General features: G+C 56.5%; 1 protein-coding gene across 1 annotated transcript; it reads right to left on the bottom strand.

The window, feature by feature from the left end:
- Positions 1–582: 582 nt before the first annotated feature.
- Positions 583–12,510, bottom strand: LOC113985296. The gene is made up of 10 exons (XM_039391090.1): positions 12,426–12,510; positions 11,680–11,949; positions 10,824–11,105; positions 10,447–10,553; positions 8,183–8,360; positions 7,417–7,686; positions 6,451–6,732; positions 5,829–5,935; positions 5,645–5,723; positions 583–605 (listed from the first exon to the last, which is right to left on the bottom strand). The coding sequence occupies exons 1-10, from the start codon at positions 12,508–12,510 to the stop codon at positions 583–585; spliced, it is 1,683 nt and encodes a 560-aa protein (XP_039247024.1).
- Positions 12,511–16,542: the final 4,032 nt, after the last annotated feature.

The raw sequence follows: 16,542 nt of genomic DNA, 5'->3' as shown, positions 1-16,542 counted from the left end.
TGGCCTTCCATGCCATTTCCCAGAAACTGTTATTAGTAGAGGCCTGCGAGATAGGAAGATGTTCCTGTCCTCATACCCTTTTATGGAATTCCCCGCTCTGAGGGAAGGACTGAGCATTCCTGCCTGAACTGGAGAATATATAAACCTGGAGTTTAGGAACCTTTCCACCACTCGTGGGATCCAGAGGAGGACTGCAGCTCACCACTCTCAACCAGACTGAGACCACCCCCCTCAACTGGACTGCAATCACCACTTTTGACCAGACTGCAACAGCTCTCCCACCAGCAGGTTTTTTTCCCCTCTCCCTTTACTTTGGACTCAGGGGGGGCCCAAGGAAAACCACTTTGTTCATGGCCCAGGGTGCTGGGTTCTACATTAGGGTTTTGTGGGTTAAGACCAATTGTTTGTCTGTATAACTGTATTGATTATATTATTTTATTAAATTGTTATTCTGACTTATAATCTCTCTTTTGAGTTGAGTTCATTTCCCCGCTGGTTAACTTTTAAACCAGCACAATTATAAAGCTGGGTTTTTTTGAGAGAGGAGGATTGTGGTGCATTGGGGCTACCTCTTCCTTTCCTTTACTCTTCTGTCTTCCTGTCCACTATCCGAGAAGCACCACCCACAGAGAAGATTCACAGAGAACAAAAATCATTGACTGCATAAATGACGGGGTGGTGTCAGAGACTGGAACAGTTAATGATTTATGCATTCTAAGAGACTTCTGCAGGCTTTTGACTTTCTGATGGGCAACTGGGCCCATCCCCCTCCTCCAGTGCAGAAGATGTCAAGCCCCGAAAAGGTGGGAAGAGCCGAGTTTACCACGCCCTCCACATGAACTCCACACCAAAAAGGGGGACACCCCCCTATGGAAACAACTCCCCGCCTTGGGGAGGTGCAAAGGATATGGATACTGACTGGTGACTTTGGGGGTTTGGGGGGGATTTTTCCTTCTTTTCCCCTCCCCACCTGCGGATCCAGACCATTCCTTTTACATGGCTGGATCCAGTGGGCAGTGACTATTTACATTTTTACCACTCTTATCTTTTCTTTTTTCTTGCTCTCCCTTACTCTTACCCTATATTTCTCTCCCCTATGCATTTTTCTCCTCCCCCGAAAGGTTGGCCTTGTTATATGACAGCCCCCAAAATGCTGGCATAGCTGTTGATACAGAATTGTTAAAATAAACCTTGTCAATATGTTTTCAGACACCGATTATTTAGTGTCGTTTCACTTTAATCCACCCCAAGGGAATTATTCATAAAACCTGAGTTACCCCCCCCCGCCTTTTTCCTGGGGCGGGTCGTAACAGTCACTGCTGTCCCTGTGATGTCACCGATGTCCCTGTGATGTCACTGCTGTCCCTGTGATGTCACTGGTGCCTCTGTGATGTCACTGCTGTGTCTGTGATGTCACTGCTGTGACTGTGATGTCACTCCTGTCCCTGTGAGGTCACTCCTGTCCCTGCGATGTCACTGCGGTCTTTGTGATGTCACTTCTGTCCCTGTGATGTCACCGATGTCTCTGTGATGTCACTGCTGTGTCTGTAATGTCACTCATGTCCCTGTGATGTCATGGCTGTCCCTGTGATGTCACTGCTGTCTCTGTGATGTCACCAATGTCCCTGTGATGTCACTGCTGTGCCTGTGAAGTCACTGCTGTCTCTGTGATGTCACGGATGTCTTTGTGATGTCACTACTGTGCCTGTCATGTCACCGCTGTACCTTTGAAGTCACGGATGTCTCTTTGATTTCACTGATATCCCTGTGATGTCACTGCTGTCTCTGTGATGTCACCGATGTATATGTGATGTCATCGATGTCTCTGTGATTTCACCACTGTCTCTGTGATGTCATCACTGTCTCTGTGATGTCACCGCTGTCTCTGTGATGTCTCCAATGTCTCTGTGATGTCTCCAATGTCTCTGTGATGTCACTGCTGTCTCTGTGATGTCACCACTGTCCCTGTGATGTCACTGCTCTACCTGTGATGTCAGCGATGTCTCTTCAACCAGACTGCAACCACCACTTTTCAATCAGACTGTGACCACCACTGTCAACCAGACTGCAGATCACCACTCTCGACCGAACTGCAACCACCACTCTTGACCAGACTGCACCACCACTCTCACCAACAGGGTTTTTTCCCCTCTCCCTTCCCTTTGGGCTCAGGGGGCCCAACAAACACCACTCTGTTCATGCCCCAGGCTGCTGGGTTATACATTTGGGTTTTGTGGGTTAAAACCAATTGTTTGTCTGTATAATCGTACTTATTGTGTTATAATATGGGGGCTTGGATGGGGACACCGGGGAGAGGGATGGGGACACTGGGAGCAGGTTGGGGACACCAGGAATAGGAATGGGAACTCCAGGAATGGGAATGGGGACATTGGGAGCAGGTTGGAGTCACCAGGAATGGGAATGGGGACACCATGAGACAATGGGGAAAGGGATGGGGACACCAGGAGCAGGATGGGAAGACCAGGGGAAGGTTGGGGACATGAGGAATGGGATGGAGACGCCAGGAATAGCAATGGAGACATTGGGAGCAGGTTGGGGACAGCAGGAACTGGGAATGGGGAAACCAGGAATGGGAACGGGGACATTGGCAGCAGGTTGGAGACACCAGGGACTGTGAATGGGGACATCAGGAGTGGGATGGTCACACTGGGAATGAGAGCACCAGGAATGGAAACATGAGGGACAAGGATGGGGACACTGGGAACTGATGAAGAGGAGCAGAGACCCCAGACTCACCTAAACCCTTCTGAGCATTGAGGGCCAAGAGAAGCTCCGTCTGAGCTCCACCTGAGCTCTGCCCATTATTAATACGTATAGACAGATGTAATCGCATGAATTTATCACATTTAATCACATATGAAAATTGTATAAAACCTCTGATTTTGTGTGAACCCTTTGAGCAAGTTCTCTGTGGTGCAAACCACGCTTGCTCCCGACGTTGGCAATAAATCCCTTTGCTGTTCAAAAGATCCAAAACTCTCTGAGCAGTTCTTCAGACCGGGTTTTTCAGCATCACAGAGGCAAAGGTACAAACTGAGGGATGCCCTCAGAGGGCAACATTCTCACCAAAGCTCCCCTCTCAGCTTCCTTTACACTGACCTCTTCCTGCAAGGACCTCCTTCCCATTCTGCTGATGCTTCTCAGGTTGTGTACCACCAGAAAAAAACCAAATGCCAAGGGATGTGCTTAGATTCACCAAGGATACAGCCCACCAGAATTAACATCTGATTCAGACTGGCAGGAAAATGCTCACCTTGCTCCTCTGCCCCCCAGTGCCCAAAGCCCACCCCACCGCTTGCATCCCACCTGGAAAGAACAAAAAGACGCTCACAGAACGACCTTTGAAGAGAAGTGCCCGTCAGAACTGCAAGGAGGGATGCACAACAATCTCACGTGGGGGATATTCTCTGCTCTGCCCTGCAGACCCTTGTGCTGGGGTCAAAACTCAGCCTCTCTGCTTCCCTCTCCTGAGGGACTTGTTCTTAGACATCCCTTTCCCCTCCCGGCAATTCCCAAGCCTGTACCCAGCTCTCATCCCTTCTCTGGCTCAGAGCCCTCAATTCTCTTGCAGAGAGCTGGCCCACAGCCTGCGCTGGGGCAGCAGTTCCTTCCTGGGCCCTTTCCAGCTGCCCCCATGGGGACACTTCCATTTTCTGGGCCAGGCCCCAGAGGCAATCCCAGCCAGTCCTGCCCCTCGTCCCCAGCCCGGCTCACTGACTCCTGGTGGCCCCTGGAAGCCAAGAGCCAAAGGCCGACCCCCCCAGAGTGCAGCCCCCCCCATCTGCACTGGGGCCTCAGGGCTTCCCTTTCCCAAGCAGCCCCTGCAAAGCCTTGTCAGAGAGAAAATTGGGTGACCCAAGTCCTGGATGCTTTTAGGAAAGAGGTCTAAACATGTCTTGAAGAATGGAGGGGGGTGACTCTTTTATTCTTGACCTTTCCAGTTCTCCAATTGGGGGCAGGATGTCCTCTGGGCCAATGTTTTGTTCCCTTGGCAGTGAGTGCAGCCTCAGAGGGCTGAGCCCTCTCTGGCTGGGCTTGGCCTCTCCTGCAGAGACTCAGGCCTGGCTGGGCTGCCCCAGGCAGACGCTGCAGGAAGAAGAGCTCAGGCCGCCTGGCTCTGGTGTCCCTGGGGCTCAGCCTGTGCCCCATTGCTGGGCAGGGGCTGAGCCCCACCTCTGCCTCGGGGCCTTGGCCAAAGGGCTGGCAAGGAAGAGGCCCAGCAGCCTTGGGGCCTGCCCAGCTTTCCTCCTCCCTGGGGGCTCTCAGTCCTCCCCTGACACCGTGTGGGCCCAAGGCCTTGCTGGCTTCGGGCTCACGGCCCGCCGGCCCCATCCCAGCGGCCTGACCCCCCTCCTTCCCCTCTCTCCAGCCTCTCCTGCCTTTGCTGGCAAGGGGCCATCCAAGGAAAAGCCCGGTTCTCAGCAATGGCACCTGTGGCACGGCTGCAAGGCTCGAGTGGGCCAGGCAAGAGCAGGAGCAGCGAGAGCCTGAGGAGCCAGGAGATGCCCTGGCTGGGCATCGTGCTGCTGCAGGACGAGCTGACACCTCTGCACAGTCTCTGCCCGTCCCTGCCAGCCGACTTCTGCCCAGGCTCTGGGCACGGGGACGCAGCACTGACAGTTTTCAGCCCCCGCGCTGTTCCACAGAGGCTGTGATGTCACAAGGCCCTTGCCTGGCAGCCAGGAGATGGGCAAGGCAAGGCAAGGATGGAGCCTCGGAGCCACCAGCACGCTGTCCCCAAAGGCTGGGCTGGCACAGAAGCCCAGAGTCCATGAGCTTGGCAGAGACTTGTGAGATCAACCGGCGTCCAACCTACGCCCCATGCCCAGCAAGTCAAGCAGAGCACGGCACTCAGTGCCATGGCCAGGCTTTGCTTAAACACCTCCAGGGATGGTGACTCCACCACCTCCCTGGGCAGCCCATTTCAATACCCAATCCCTGTTTCTCTCCAAAAAGTCCTGCTCCTGGCCCTGACAAACAGCCCCTGACAGGCAGGTCCTCGTGTCCTTGATGCCTTAAGCCCCTAATGTTTTTTTTATTTTTCTAATATTTGTAAGACTTGTAAGTTTTATAAGTAGTGGAAGTAGATTTTAAAAGCAGCAACCTACCCCCTCTTTTGTCCCTTGTCCCTTTCCCTTTCTCCAGTACCTTTGTTTATACATTCCTTAACCCTCTTACCCCATTCTATCCTCCCTATATCACTCATAGCCCCAAATCTAATAGAAATGTTTAGTCTTTTGTCAAGGCAAGGCCTAGATTGTTGGCAGAACAGCATATCAAGGCCTAAACCACAGAATAGGTCAGGAATTAGGTAACTATGTACCTTTTGTGCTCTGATGATGGTGAAGATGGGATGAATGGGGGGTCCCGAAATACACCCCAGACCCATTTTAAGGGGGCGGACCCGGGGCAGACCAGAGTAAAGGCCACAGGGTGGACACACCTGGGATTGGATGGATGGTGTTATAAAATGTAACCTCTCAGGAACGGCCTGCGAGCGTCCTGTAACATCTTAGCCTTGGCAGAATAAACCCTTTCTTATCTCACCCCTAATTAACTGCTCTGGAGAATTTTTCAGCACCAAAATACAGCAGCAACAGGGGGGACACACGACCCCCCAAACTCAGCGTGGGGATGGACTGGAGGGTCCCGGCTGGGCCCGAGGCCACGGGGAGGGGCTGCGGCCGCCGGCGGCTCAGGAGCTCTGTGGGGAGAGAAAAGGGGGTGAGAGCAAAGGGGGTGGGGGGAGAGGGGGGGCACACAAGCTCTGGGAAAGGGGGACACAACTCCCGGGGACCCCCCTTTACCTTCTCCCGCAGGTAGAAGCCGAGCCCCAGCGCCAGGAAGACCAAGCCAAAGACGAAGCCCCCGACCCCCACCAGGATCTTGCTGCGGACGGTGTCCGGTGGCATCTCTGGGGGGAGCCGGGGGGGTCAGCACCCCCAAAACCTCCCAGACACCACCCAGGACTCTACAAACCCCATCCTAGTCTCTCCCAGCCCACCCGGCACCCCCTGAGACCTCCTGCCAGTCCCTTCCCAGCCCCTTTGGGGATTCCACAAAGCCCCTCCCAGCCCCTTTAGGACCCTACAAACCCCCTCCCATCACGCCGAGGACACCCCAGAAACCCTCCTAGTCCCTTCCCAGACCCCCCACCACTTCTCAGAATCCCTCCCAGTCATGACAAGCCCACCAAGCCTCCCTCCTGTCCCGCCCAGGCTCCCCCAAACTCTCTCCCAGCTGCTCCCAGGATTCCCCAAAGCTCCTCTCAAGCCCTCCCAACACCCACCAACCTCCTTCTCAGCTTCTCCATCACCCTTGAGCCCTTCCTGTTCTCCCCCAGTCTCCCTCCCAATTGCCCCCATTGTCCCCCTGAGCCCCCGTCCCCCCTGCCAGTGTGCCCCCGGGGCTGGGGGGGCCGGGCCGTACCCCAGTGCCGGCTGAGGGGGTGCTCCAGGCTGACGTGCTCCACCTGGCAGCTGTAGGTGACCCCGCGCCGGGGGGGGATTTCCAGCAGCACCAGCACCTGGTAGCTCCAGTCCCCGTTGGGGATCACGTCGGTGGCCACCACGTGCTCCGGCAGCTCCTGCCCATCCTGGAACCACCTCACCTGCACCAGCGCAGGGTAGAAATCCATCCCGGAGCAGAGCAGGCGGCCGGGGCCGGGCTGGGAGCTCGACGGCACCAGCGAGATGGACACGCTGGGGGGCACTGGGAGGGACGGGGGAGACACTGGGTTGAGCTGGGGGACACTGGGAGGGAGGGCAGAGGGCTTGGAGGACATTGGGAGGGATTGGGATGGCAGTGGGAAGGACTGGGATGGTAGTGGGAGGGACTGGGAATAGAGCTGGGGTAGAAGGGCATGGGCTGGGGGGGCACTGGGGAGAGAGTTGGGAGATGTGGGAGTGAAGTGAGAACGACTGGGAATGGAGTGAGAGGGTCTGGGAGTGGAGTGAGAGGGTCTGGGAAGGACTGGGAAGGACTGGGAATGACTGGTCTGGACTGGGAAGGAAGCGATCGGGACTGGGAGGCTGAGTGGTGGTGAGGGAAGTCTTTGCTTTGGGTCTGCCTGGCAACTGGAGCGTCATCAGAGAGACGCGCTGGGATTGGCTGAGGGGCGTGAGCTCGGTGACCCCAGCGGGGTGGAGACGGCGGGGGCACTGGGAGAGACTGGGATGGACTGGGATGGACTGAGAAAAACTGGAATGGACTAGGACAGACTAGGGGGCATTGGATGGGCTTGGAGGGACTGGGAGGGATTGGGATGGGCTGGGAGGGGACAAAAGGCCACGGGGACCGACACAGGGAGGGCTGAGGGGTCTGGGGTGATTCCCAGCGAGGGTTTGAGGGGCTCCAGGGTCATTCCCGAGGGGACCCGCTCTGCCCCATGCTCACCTCTCCTCTCCACGGTGAACGGGGTGACGACCCTGTAGTTGTGCAGGCAGTACCAGTCCACAGCTGACCGTGTGTACTCCATATATTCCTTTTGGCTGTTCAAGCTCCTGGCAAACTTCTCCCCATGCGGGGTGTCCTCCACATGGACCCCCACATCGCTGTCGAAGTGCAGGAGCTGCTCCCGGTTGTAGATGTACCTCTCCAGGAGCCTCACCCGTTCGGTGCCGTTGATAAAGTGACACTCGCGTTTTGTGATCCTCTGGAACACCCCTGTGTGTGCAGGACACGGGTCAGGGGGTGCTCCGTCCCCCCCCCATCATCCCCCAGCCCCCCACAGCAGGCTGGGAGCTCAGGGGGCCACCCAGGACCCCCCTTTCCCACTCCCCTCTGCCCCATGGACGCCCCAGCACCGGCTCTTGGCTGGGGGGGAGCCCCCCCATCAGCCCCCCGGGGATGGACAGGGGGGTTGGGGACCCCCCCAATGCCGATCCCACCCCCCCAGAGCCCCAAGGAACCGCTCCAGGGCTCCAGGGACACCCAGAGACCCCCATGGCACCCCTCTGCCTGCTCTCCCACACCCCTTGCCCCTCTCTCTCACCCCTTTCCCACCGGCCCCACAAGCCCCACACCCCCCCAACCTCACTTTGGGGCTCCCAACCCCCCTCCCACTCACTCTGGGCCTTCTGACCCCCCTCGCACTCACTTTTGGGGCTCCCACACACTCTTTTCTCCCCTCTTTTCCCCTATTTCCCACCCCCCCGCTCACCCGACAGCTCCTCGCCCGCAGCCGGGGGGGCTCCCAGCACCACCAGCACCGCCAGCACGGCCCCAGCTCCCCGCACACGCTCCATGCCCAGCGCCGGACAGCTGCTGACAGCCCCAAACCAGCGGGGCGGCGCCGTTTTGGGGAGTTTGGGGCGCGCTGGGCTTGGCTGAGGGCGCAGCTGGGGCCCTTTTTTCGAGGCGTCTTCCCGGCGACTGATGAGTCATCAGCGCGGCGCGCTGGGATTGGGCGCGGGCGGCGTGGGCGCTTTGGGATTGGCTGAGGGCCGTTGGGGGCCCCCGCGGCAGCCCCGGGGCTGGGAGGTTCTGGGGGGTCCGTTGCCTGCGGGGGAGGGGGGAGCTCAGGGCCCACCAAAAATGCCCAACCAGGGCTCCCAAAGCTCAGGGCAACCCAAAACCGGCCACCCAGGGCTCCCACAGATCAGGGGAACCTCAAACAGAGGATAAAGTTGTCCCGGAGCTCAGAGCTGCCCAAAACAAGAGGGAGATGGGGGGCTGAGGGTGCCCAATCCCCCTTTCCCCAGGATTTTTGGTGGTACCCAAACCCCTCTTTTCCAGGACTTTTGGGGGCCTGGAGCTTCTCCGCATTTGGGGACTTGGTCTGGTAGTGCCCAAATAGCCCTTTGACCAAGATTTTGGGGCTCTGGGGGTGCTCAGCACCTGCTGTTCTCAGGATTCTTGGGGTCTGGGGGTGCCCAAACCCCCCTGTTCCTCGGGTTTTTTGGAGGCTGACATTGGCCAAAGCCTCCCACCCCCCATTTCCCAGAAATTTTGGGATCTGGGTGTGCCCAAACCTCTCTTTTCCCACAATATTGGCAGTCTGTGTGTGCCACATCCCCCCTGTTCCCGGGATTTTCAGGGGCTGGCAGTGCCCAAAGCCTCTTTTTCCAGGATTTTCAAAGTCTAGGAGTGCCAAAAGCCCAGTGTTCCCGAATTTTGAGGGCCTGGACCTGCACAATGCGAGGATTTTGAGGGGCTGGGGGTGACTAAACATCCCTTTCCCAAAGATTTTGAGGCTCTGGAGGTGCTCAAACCTCTCTGTTCCTGGGATTTTGGGTGGGTTGGGAGTTCCCAAACCCCCCCTTTTCATAGGATTTCTGTGCTCAGGGAGTGTCCAAGCCCCTCTTTTCCGATATTTTGGGGTCTGGGAGTGATCCAACACCACTATCCCTTGGATTTTTATGGTCTAGGAGAGCTCATACCCCCGTGTTCCCAAGATTTTTGGTGTCTGAATGTTCCCAATCCCCCTGTTCCTGTGTTTTTTAGATGCTGATGGTGCCCAAACCGCTCTATTTTTACATTTGATGAGCTGGGAGTGCCAAACCCTCCCTGTTCTCACAATTTTAGGTATCCTGGAGTACATAACCCTCTCTTTTCCCAGATTTTGTAGTTCTGGGACAGCCCAAACCCCCCTGTTCCTGGTTTATTGGGAGGCTGACATTGCTCAAACCCTTCTGTTCCCAGGATTTTCGGAGTCTGGGTGTGTCCAAACCACCTTTCTCCAGGATTTTGTGGGTCTGGGAGTGCCCAAAAGCACCTGTTGCCAGGATTTTTAATGTCTGGGATGACAAACCCCCCCTGTTTCCAAGAGTTTTAGGGGGCTGGGAGTGTTCAAAAACCTTTTTCAATATTTTGAAGTCTGGAAGTGTTCCAGCCCCCCAGTTCCTTGGACTTTTAGTATCTAGGAGAACCCATAGCCCCGTGTTCTCAAGATTTTCATAGACTAAATGTTCCCAACTCCCTTATTCCCAGCTTTTCAGAGGGTTGACATTGCCCAAACTCTCCCGTTCCCAAGATTTTGGGGCTCTGGATGTGTCCCAACCACCTTTCTCCATCATTTTTTGGGCCTGGGATTGCCCAAACCCCCCTGTTCCCAGGATTTTTAATGTCTGGGAGTGCCCAAACCCCCCTGTTCCTGGGATTTTCGGAGCCCCCCAGTTGTCTCCCAATAACCGGGACTGCAGAGAACTGGGAAGCTTTACTGGGAACACTGGGAGCAGCCAGCTGGGGTTTGAATACAAAGAAAAGCAGGGCCGGGGGGACACACGAACACCCCCAAAGTGTGGGTGGGGCTGGACTGGGGGGTCCCGGCTGGGCCCGAGGCCACGGGGAGGGGCTGCGGCCGCCGGCGGCTCAGGAGCTCTGTGGGGAGAGAAAAGGGGGTGAGAGTGGGGTGGGGGGGCTGGGGGGCACAGACGCTCTGGGAGAGCAAGGGGGGGTACATGACTCCTGGGGACCCCCCTTTACCTTCTCCCACAGGTAGAAGCCGAGCCCCAGCGCCAGGAAGACCAAGCCCAAGACGAAGCCCCCGACCCCCACCAGGATCTTGCTGCGGACGGTGTCCGGTGGCATCTCTGGGGGGAGCCGGGGGGGTCAGCACCCCCAAAACCTCCTCCCACGCACCACCCGGCACCCCACAGAGCCCGGCCCGCTCTCCCCCAGCCCACCCGGGGGTCCCTGAAACCTTCTGCCAGTCCCTTCCCAGCCCCTGTAGGGGATCCCACCAAGCCCATCCCAGACCCTTTAGGACCCTCCAACCCCCTCCCAGCACCCCCAGCACCCACCAAACTCCCTCCCAGTCGCCCCCAGTCACCCCCCCCGGTGCTGGGGGGGCCGGGCCGTACCCCAGTGCCGGCTGAGGGGGTGCTCCAGGCTGACGTGCTCCACCTGGCAGCTGTAGGTGACCCCGCGCCGGGGGGGGATTTCCAGCAGCACCAGCACCTGGCAGCTCCAGTCCCCGTTGGGGACCACGTCGGTGGCCACCACGTGCTCCGGCAGCTCCTGCCCATCCTGGAACCACCTCACCTGCACCGGCGCAGGGTAGAAATCCATCCCGGAGCAGAGCAGGCGGCCGGGGCCGGGCTGGGAGCTCGACGGCACCAGTGAGATGGACACGCTGGGGGGCACTGGGAGGGACGGGGGAGACACTGGGCTCAGCTGGGGGGCACTGGGAGGGACTGGGATGGCAGTGGGAGGGACTGGGAATAGAGTGGGGTAGAAGGGGATGGGCTAGGGGTCACTGGGGAGAGAGTTGGGAGATGTGGGAGTGAAGTGAGAACGACTGGGAATGAACTGAGAGGGTCTGGAAGTGGAGGTAGTGGGACTGGGAATGACTGGGATTGACTGGGAATGACTGGTCTGGACTGGGAAGGAAGCGATGGGGACTGGGAGGCTGAGTGGTGGTGAGGGAAGTCTTTGGTTTGGGTCTGCCTGGCAACTGGAGCGTCATCAGAGAGACGCGCTGGGATTGGCTGAGGGGCGTGAGCTCGGTGGCCCCAGCGGGGTGGAGACGCGGGGGGGCACTGGGAGAGACTGGGATGGACTGGGATGGACTAAGAGGAACTTGGAGTGTACAAAAGGCCACGGGAACGGGCACAGGGAGGGCTGAGAGGTCTGGGGTGATTCCCAGGGAGGGTTTGAGGGGCTCCAGGGTCATTTCCAGAGCAGGGGCCGAGGGGACCCGCTCAGCCCCACGCTCACCTCTCCTCTCCACGCTGAACGGGGTACCAAGCTTGTAGTTGTACCGGCAGTACGTGCCCACCTGACCCCGTTTGTACTTCAGATATTCACGGTGGCTGTTGTAGTCTCTGGCCTGGATCTCCCCAAATGGGGTGTCCCCCACATAGACCCCCACATCGCTGTCAAAATGCAGGAGCTGCTCCCGGTTGTAGAAATGCCTCTCCAGGAACCTCACCCGCTCGGTGCCGTTGATGAAATGACACTCCTGCTTTCCCATCCACTGCAACACCCCTGTTTGAGCAGGACACAGGACAGGGGCTGCCCCGTCCCCCCCCATCATCCCCCAGCCCCCCACAGCAGGGTGGGAGCTCAGGGGGCCACCCCAGACCCCCCTTTCCCAACCCACTCCGCCCCACGGACGCCCCAGCACCAGCTCTTGAGTGAGGGGAAACCCCCCATCAGCCCCCGGGGATGGACACGGTGGTTGGGGACACCCCCCTTGCAGATCCGACCCCCCCCGAGCCCCAGGGAACCGCTCCAGGGCTCAAGGAAAACCCAGGGACCCCCAGGGCACCCCTCTGCCTGCTCTCCCACACCCCCTTGCCCCCCTCTCCCACCCCTTTCCTTTCACACCCGAGACATCCCTGCCCTCACTTTGGGGCTCCCACCCCACTCCCACTCACTTTTTTGGGGCTCCCACCCCCTCTTTTCTCCCCTCTTTCCCCCCCTTTCACACCCGACCCCTCTTCTCGCCCCCCCCCGCTCACCCGACAGCTCCTCGCCCGCAGCCGGGGGGGCTCCCAGCACCACCAGCACCGCCAGCACGGCCCCAGCTCCCCGCACACGCTCCATGCCCAGCGCCGGACAGCTGCTGACAGCCCAAAACCAGCCGGGCGGCGCCGTTTTGGGGGGTTTGGGGCGCGCTGGGCTTGGCTGAGGGCGCAGGTGGGGCCCTTTTTTCGAGGCGTCTTCCCGGCGACTGATGAGTCATCAGCGCGGCGCGCTGGGATTGGGTGAGGGCGGCGTGGGCGCTTTGGGATTGGCTGAGGGCCGTTGGGGGCCCCCGCGGCAGCCCCGGGGCTGGGGGTTCGGGGGGGTCCGTGGGGGAGGGGGAAGCTCAGGTGAACCCAAAAATGGGCATCCAGGGAGTGCAGAGAATTGGGAAGCTTTACTGGGAACACCGGTAGCAGTTGGCTGGTGTCAGAACAAAAGCAGGTACAGGGGGATAAACGACCCCCCCAAAATCAGCGCGGGGATGGATTGGGGGGTCGAGGCTGGGACGCTCAGCCCTCCAAGGACCCCCCCAAATCTCTTCTCAGCCTTTCCATTTCCCCACAAAGCCACTCCCATCCCCAAAAGGCTCCCACAAAACTCCCTCCCAGTTGCCCCCAGGACTCACCAAAGCCCCTCTCAGCCCTCCCAGTACCCACCAACCTCCTTCTCAGACTCTCCATTCCCCACCAGACCCTTTCCCTTACCCCCCAAACTCCCTCCCAGTTCCCCCCACAGCCCCCAGAGCCCCTCACCCCCCTCCCAGTGTGCCCCCGGTGCTGGGGGGGCCGGGCCGTACCCCAGTCCCGGCTGAGGGGGTGCTCCAGGCTGACGTGCTCCACCCGGCACCGGGGGGGATTTCCAGCATCCCCAGCACCTGGTAGGTCCAGTCCCCGTTGCCTCAAGAGAGTGCAGAGGAAAAGACTCCAGGCCAGGGGAGTGGATGAGATGAGATAAAGAGAGCAGGTCCTGTAGTGGAGCCTCAGGCCAGGGGAACACACACGACGGGCACCCCCAGGCAGTGGCTCTGGGATTTTAGAACAAGGTCCATCCAACCCCAGATCTCTCCACCCCCCACTTCTGCCCCATTCTGCCCCCGACACACCCCTTTGGGAATTGGGCTTGGGCTCTTTGGGACCCCTTCTTCCTCAGCTTCATCTTCTTCGCAGCTCCCACAGTCCTTGGAGCTCCTCCCGAGTTCTGGGCTTGAAGGTGGCTGTGTCTGTGTGATGTCTTCTGGTCCAGGCTTTTCTACAACTCTGCCTTGAAAAGAAGACTAAACACGCTAACGGGATTTAGAGGGGTTGATATGGGATGGGGTAACAGGGTTGGGGATGTGCAAACATTATGCTACAGGGTAAGGGATAGAATGCAGCTCCCTTAAAATCAACAATCACTACACCACTACTTCTAAAATCTACCAAAGTTAAAAATTCCAAAAAGCTCTGAGGCATCACACCTCTTCTTTTACAGTTCTATCACAACTTTTTATAAGTCAATCATATTATATTATAGAGCTCCATTTCTATGTTGTTAGGTACACCTTTTATATACTTTTATATAACTTTTATAGACTTTTTAATGTCTTAATAAAATCCCAGGGATCTTGCTTGGAACTCCCTGCATCCAGGGACTGAGAGGATCTCCCTGAATAACTTTCAGTGGGCACTGGAATCCTCAGGATCCTGGAACCCCTGGAGCATCAACAGCTTTGTCCCTCCAAAGGGGTCCCAATTTGTTTCCAATGGTTCAGGAATACAAAATAACCCAAATACCAGTTTCCAAAACCAAATCAACTTATAAGTCCAGAAATCACAAGTTAATATCCAAAATAGCAGAAAGGATTTCTTCAAGATTCTTTCTTTGCAACCTGAAGTACCCATAATACAAAAGAAACCAAATACCTGTTTCCAAAACCAAATAACCCAAATACCAGTTCCAGAACCAAATAAACCAATGAGTCCAGACTCCCAAATTAATATCCAAAATCATGGCTGGGCTGCATGAACGAAGATTTGGGAAGGGCTCTGCCCACATTTGCTACAAGCACACTGGTGGTTAAAGAGGCCAATACGAGATAGACACGTCCAGTTGCAAAAGGCAGAGCAGAAAGACTCCTTGGATGGGATCGACAGGACACGGTTCTTTCTGCGTTGTCTTTTCTCTTCGATGGTGATCCTGCTGCGTTCTCAAAGGAAGCAGCAGCGTTAGAGATGGGGTGTCTCCAGACCTCCCGACTGGAGGCCAGAGTAGACCAGTGATGAAGATCAATGTGGCCAAGGCTGAGATGTTGTTTCAGGCAGTCCTTGTATCTCCTCTTCGGGGCTCCTCTCTTGCGGCAGCCGGTGGCAAGTTCACCCCAGAGTACGATCTTAGGGAGGGGGTGGTTGGTCCTTCATCCTGGAGACGTGCCCTGCCCAGCACAGCTGTGTTCTCAGCAACATGGCCTCAATACTTGTGACTGCTGCCTGTTCTAGAACAGATGTGTTGGTCACATCATCTGACCAGGGGATGTTTAGGATTGTACGGAGGCAGCGTTGATGGAAGCGTTCCAGGAGTCGCAGGTGGTGGCTGTAGATGACCCATGATTCGGACCCATATAAGAGAGTAGACAACACAATGGCTCTGTAAACACTGATCTTTGTGCTTTTCTTCAAGTGTTTATTTCGCCAAACTCTTTTATGGAGTTTCCCAAAAGCTCTCTATGCCTTTGCTAACCTGTTGTCCATCTCTCCGTCAATCTCACCATCCGAGGAGATGAGGCTCCCTAGGTAATTAAACTGCTGGACTGATTTGAGCTCTGATTGGCCAATGGTGATGTGGGGATGATGGGGGACTTCCTGAGGTGCAGGTTGATGGAGAACTTCTGTCTTCTTTAAGCTGACTTCCAGCCCAAAGAGGTCAGCAGCCTCAGCAAAGCAGGATGTTAAACGCTGCAGAGCTGCTTCTGTGTGGGCAGCAAGGGCGGCGTCATCAGCATAAAGCAGCTCCTGGACAAGATGGTTTAAGGTCTTGGTGTGGGCCTTCAGTCCCCTTAGGTTGAAAAGGCTTCCATCAGTACGGTATCGGATGTAGATCCCGTCCTGATCATCGAGGTCTGCCGTGGCCCTTTGGAGCATCCTGCTGAAAAAGATTGTGAATAGGGTTGGAGCAAGAACGCAGCCTTGTTTCACACCATTGGTTATTAGAAAGGGCTCAGAAAGTGCATTGCCATATCTGACTTGGCCGTGCTGATCCTCATGGAGTGAGATGATCGTTTTAAGGAACTTGGGGGGACAACCTAAACATTCCAAAATCTGCCACAGACCTTTCCTGCTCACAGTATCGAAAGCCTTGGTGAGGTCAACAAAGGTTCCATAGAGACCTTTGTTCTGTTCCCTGCACTTCTCTTGCAGTTGTCTGAGGACAAATCCCATGTCTGTGGGGCTCCTGTTGGCTCTGAAACCACACTGGCTTTCAGGGAGAATTCCTTCTGCTATAGTGGGTGTTAGTCTGTTCAAGAGTATTCTTGCCAGGATCTTGCCAGCAATGGGGAGCAGAGTAATACCCCGGTAATTTCAGCAGTCTGATTGTGCTGGTTTAAAGGTAAACCAGCAGGGGAAATGAACTCAACCCAAAAGAGAGATTATAAGTCAGAATAACATTTTAATAAAATAACACAATAAGTACGATTATACAGACAAACAGTTGGTTTTAACCCACAAAACCCTAATGTATAACCCAGCACCCTGGGGCATGAACAGAGTGGTGTTTGTTGGGCCCCCTGAGCCCAAAGGAAAGGGAGAGGGGAAAAAACCCTGTTGGTGAGAGTGGTGGTGCAGTCTGGTCAAGAGTGGTGGTTGCAGTTTGGTCGAGAGTGGTGATCTGCAGTCGGGTTAACAGTGGTGGTCACAGTCTGATTGAAAAGTGGTGGTTGCAGTCTGGTTGAAGAGACATCGCTGACATCACAGGCAGAGCAGTGACATCACAGGGACAGCAGTGACATCAGAAAGACAGCGGTGACATCACAGGGACAGCAGTGACATCAAAAAGAAAGTGGTGACATCACAGGCAGAGCAGTGACATCACCGGGGCAGCAGTGACATCACAGGGACATTGGTGACATCACAGAGA

This window comes from Pipra filicauda, unplaced genomic scaffold (assembly GCF_003945595.2).
Source record: "Pipra filicauda isolate LSUMZ 115617 unplaced genomic scaffold, ASM394559v2 scaffold903_size55318_pilon, whole genome shotgun sequence".
In the NCBI taxonomy this organism is placed as follows: domain Eukaryota; kingdom Metazoa; phylum Chordata; class Aves; order Passeriformes; family Pipridae; genus Pipra; species Pipra filicauda.
Note: the sequence above shows the minus strand (reverse complement) of the source record. Positions and strands in the feature narration are given on the sequence as shown.